We start from the raw sequence: 4674 nt of genomic DNA on the forward strand, positions 1-4674 counted from the left end.
CTTCCAGGCAGGCAGGGAGTGCTGGAAAAGGCACCAGGGATTAGGCCAGGGTGTGGGGAAGGGGCTGTATGGAGGGAGGCAGGCAGAGATCCCCAAGAGGCTTCCAAGAGCTGGACTTACCCAGTTGATTAGGAGAGTCAAGTGGAGGAAGATGGATAGAGGGCTGCAAAGGCCTCAGCTCTTTTATACTTGTCCCACACTGCCTGGGGCATCGGCTAAGGGGGTGGTGGTGGAAACCCCACGTAATCCCGAAATCAAGTGAAGAAGCTTCATGACACAGATAACGAAGCGAGACAATTATATCCCTCTTCACTGGGGACTTTGGTGTCCTGAAGAGGCAAACGCGCCCTGAAGAGCATAGGGGCGATGGGAGGGACAGACCGTGACACGTCATTACATGAAAGACAAGGCGGTGCTGTAGTTGACCTCGTACCACCAATAAACCCCGATCTGTCCCTGATCCCCCACTTTGCCTATGTAGAAAAGTCCCAGGCATCTTGCAGAAGTGCTTTGCAATCCTGGGCACAGCCATCACGCCTGTCATTAGCTCTCTTTTACAGGCTGGTAAACACAGGCAGCGGGAGGTTGGTCAAAAGCAGAAGCCATTCCAGGCGCTCGGGGTGACTTCCAAATGCCCACCATCTCTGAATGCCAGCAACAGCTGCGCATCTCACGGTCCTGGGGTCCACAGGCATCTCTGCTAATTGCCCACCCCAAAGGCTCTGGCGGGCATTGGGATTTTTAGGTCCCGGTTTCACTCGACGGCCATGCAAAGAGTAGAGGGGATGGGTGCCATGTGTGGCAAAACCGCAGACGCACAGGGGCCTGGTAGAGACGCGATGGGCACGGCAGTGGGGTAGAGCAGGGGAGACCTCTGAGACGGGGGACGTGTATGGAGGAGCAGAAGGGCAGCAACGCGACCAGGTCGCTGTCAGCTCCTTCAGCCTCATGTCTGTGAGCGTGGTCCTCCCCGAGCCCCCTCTGGTGGGACTTGATTACTCACCTGGGCACTGAGGACTGTGCCCGGAGATGCTGGCCGAGCACCCACAGAGAGCCAGGCTGCACGTGGCCACGCTCCCTACGGGCACAGGCATGCTGGGCACCGATGGCTCTGGGTGCGTGGCTGGACTGCTGCTGAGTGCTGAGCGTGGCGTGGTTGGGCACAGCAATCTTCTGCGAGATGCCCAGGATTCTTCTACGTAAGCAAAGTGAGGGATTAGGGACAGGCCAGGGTTTATTGGTGCCGCGAGTTCAGCTACAGCAGCGCCTTGTCTTTCATGTAATGATGTGTCACAGTCTGTCCCTCCCATCACCTCTTTCTTCTCCAGGGCACATTTGCACGCCAATGTCCCCAGTGAGGAGGCACATAGTTGTCTCGCATCACTATCTGTGTCAGGAAGCTTGTCCGCTGGTATTCATAATTACCTGGGCTTTTTGCAACCGCCCCCTTGGCCGATGGCCCGGGCAGTCTGGGACATGTATAAAAGAGCTGAGGGCTTTGCAGCCCTCTATCCAGTTTCCTCCGCTTGTCTCTCCTGATCATTGTGGTAAGTCCAAGTCTTACCTCCACCTTTCCTTCCACAGCAGTGGCTTTCTCAAGGTGTCTTTTGCTGAGTGCTCCACCACACTTTCATAGCACATGGTTAGGATGTGATGGTGCTGTTTCAGAACTATGGAAAGGATGGAAATTTGAACTCACAGGTACGATGCCCTGAGTATGCCAGTGCCCTCAAGTCCTTTGGGAGCTTGGTGATTTTCCATCTGCTTTGGATGAGGGAGTTTTGCCTCCCTGCCGTGGCCGAGTAAGAACCAGGGAGCATGAGGGCAGCAAGGGGTCTAAAGCAGCATTTCAACTCTGGAACGTGTTTTTGCTCTGACTGCCGAGATAATCGCGAGCACGCCCTGGGACACAGGCTCCGAGTGTGAGAGAGGCCGGAGGGACTTAGGATCAGGCCTTGCACTGAGCCAGAGCTCTGCCTTGTCTTGCAGCTTTACCTCCCGAACCCAAGGATGTCCTGCTCCAGCCTGTGCGCCCCTTCCTGCGGGGTGGCCGCCCCGGCCCCGCTGGCTGACACCTGCAACGAGCCCTGCGTGCGGCAGTGCCCCGACTCCACGGTGGTGATCCAGCCCCCGCCCTCGGTGGTCACCTTCCCCGGGCCCATCCTCAGCTCCTTCCCGCAGTACAGCGTTGTTGGCTCGGCGGGAGCCCCCGGAGTTGGAGGGGGCTTTGGTGGCACTTTTGGAGGCCGTGGCGGTTTTGGAGGCCTTGGGGGCTATGGAGGCTATGGAGGCTCTTGGGGCTATGGAGGCCTTGGGGGCTATGGAGGCTACGGGGGCTACGGGGGCTACGGAGGCTACGGAGGCTATGGGGGTTGCGGATATGGCGGCTGGGGCCGAGGCCACAGGTACCTCAACGGCAACTGTGGGCCTTGCTAAGCCCCACGCTGGGTCTGGCCACAGATGAAGGAGAGCTCCAGAAAAGCCCCTGGCACATCCCGACACGACGCTCTGTGGAAGGACATGCCTTCGGCATTGCTGCTCTCCAGAGCCTGGGTGCCTCGTGCCTGCTCGGGGCCCAGCTCTGCCTTCCTCCTGCCCTTCTTGAGCATCCCTTCAAAGCTCGCTGACTCCCGATGGCAGAGACCCGCACTTAGCGCCTGCTGCTGCGGCACGGCTCATGCGCACTCTCGCTCTCCCGGCTGCCAGGAGACATGGGGCTGCCCTTGGCCGGGGCCCTGCTCTCCTCCCAGCTGCCTCCTCCCCTCAAACTGCAATAAAAGCTGTGTCGCATCGCAAGGTCGACCCATGGTTTTTCTTCATCCTTCCTCCATACCCAGTACCCCGAGTGGCAGCCTTGGCTCCCTGGGCCGCCCCAGCCAGCTCCCACCCGGGGCCTCGTCAGGGGCACCTGCAGGAGCTGCTGTGCTTCCTCCTGCCTGCCCTTGGCAGCACGTCCCTCCACCAGCCACTCTTATGCAGCAGGGATCATGCTCGTCTCCTTCACCAACAGCTTCTCCCTCTTTCCCTTCCCTGTCTTCCCCCCACTTTGGGCTCCTGCACTCCACAGCCCAAGAAGAGCTGTTGGGCCCCGCAGTGAGTTTGCCGCCCACTCTGGCCATTCCCCAGGGGCTGCCTGCATCCTCAGGGCCGCGGGGATTGTGATGCGAACAGAGATGATTTTGGAGGCCGTGGTGGTTTTGGATGTCTTGGGGGCTATGGAGGCTACGAAGTCTATGGGATTTTGGGACTACGGATTCTATGGGGGCTGCGGGTACTATGGTTTTTGCAGATATGGCATCCGGGCTGAGGCCACAGGTACCTCAATGGCTACTCTGGGCGGTGCTAAACTCCAAATATCCATGGATTTTATTGGCGTTTCTGCCCTCTGTCTCCACAAGTTGCCCCTCTTGTCTTCTACCACCACATGGAGAAAAAACCTTTCAGCCCCTATTTAGGCTCTGGTAAAGCAGCTTCTTGAACTGTATGGTCCTTGCTTATTTGCACAGATTAACCTTGCAGATCTTCAGGTGGCGGCTTTATGGTTTCCAGCACTGCCTCCTAAAGCTCCCGTCTATCTGTGATACAAAGAATCTGTACTCATCCTTTGTTGAGAGTCTCCCCTGCTCCGCCTGGCTCTGAGATTCCTATCCCACAATAGGAAGGGAGGGTGTCTTTGGACTGGAGCCCTGGATTGTGCCTTGCTGCAGCCTTATGACTTTCCTGTTTCCAATTCATTGGTTTTGTGTTGTTTATTTTCTTTCTGTCACTGTCTATTGCATTTTCCATCAACATTAAAGAATCCGCATGGAATGAACAATTTTTTTTGGTCTGAATTTCTTCACTGTGGCTGGAATTATGTCTATAACTGAGTGATTATGTAAAAAGTTAGATGGTAATTAATTTGCTAAAAACATTTGTGGAAGATCTGATTTTCTCTTAGAAAAGAGTTTTGATCTGCTATGTAGGCAAGTTTGTAGCAAATGATTAGCTTCACTATAAAAGACAGCTATCAAAGGTGAAATATCACTTTCTGTTTTGTGATGTCTTTAGAGGAATGAAAACTAAACTAGTGGTGTATTTCTTCCTATTCTTACTGTGCATCCTGTTCACACCAGTCAGTTATGATGCTTGGGTTGATGAATTGAGCATGCACCCTGCAATGGGTCTAGTGCATTCACCAGTGCTGTTTTCTGTGGGCAGCCTGAGGGCATGTTTCCCCCTGTGACCTCTGGGAAGCTCTGCATAGTGTGTCAGAGGGCCACATGTGGGCTGTACTTTTCTCCACTCTGCCGGCTGCACCCAGATTTTCGTGTCTTGCTTTGGGCTGGGGCAAAGTGCTGGAAAGTTTCTCTGTCCTGAGATGGACGTGGCAAATTAGGAGCTGAGCATTACCTGAGCCCTTGCAAGGACTGCTGTTACAAGTGGCAGCTGCCTGGGCTCAGGTTGATCCTAGGGAGTGTCAAATGTTCAGCACATGTTTAATGACTTTGCATAGAAAAGTATTCCTGAGATTTTGTGACATTTGCACTTGACAAAGAAACATGGAATACCTATGACTCAGGATAAATGTACTATAAATTCAACTGATAAATAAAAGAAGGAAATGATTATATGGTAATAAAAACCAGAAGACATACTTTGCTACAGAAAATTTATTTGGAAAGAGACAGCTTT

At 54.2% G+C, this 4674-nt stretch overlaps 1 protein-coding gene across 1 annotated transcript; it reads left to right on the forward strand.

Moving 5' to 3' along the window:
- The first annotated feature begins 2010 nt into the window (after positions 1-2010).
- On the forward strand, positions 2011-2436 carry LOC126040827 (claw keratin-like). Its single transcript, XM_049805779.1, has one exon. It carries the CDS (start codon positions 2011-2013, stop codon positions 2434-2436), a length of 426 nt encoding a protein of 141 aa, XP_049661736.1.
- The last annotated feature ends 2238 nt before the right edge of the window (positions 2437-4674 follow it).

Source organism: Accipiter gentilis, chromosome 7, assembly GCF_929443795.1.
Source record: "Accipiter gentilis chromosome 7, bAccGen1.1, whole genome shotgun sequence".
Lineage (NCBI taxonomy): Eukaryota > Metazoa > Chordata > Aves > Accipitriformes > Accipitridae > Astur > Astur gentilis.

Bases quoted from the DNA above. Each gene is read 5' to 3' on its own strand.
- LOC126040827 (XM_049805779.1), top strand. From the start codon at position 2,011: ATGTCCTGCTCCAGCCTGTGCGCCCCTTCCTGCGGGGTGGCCGCCCCG.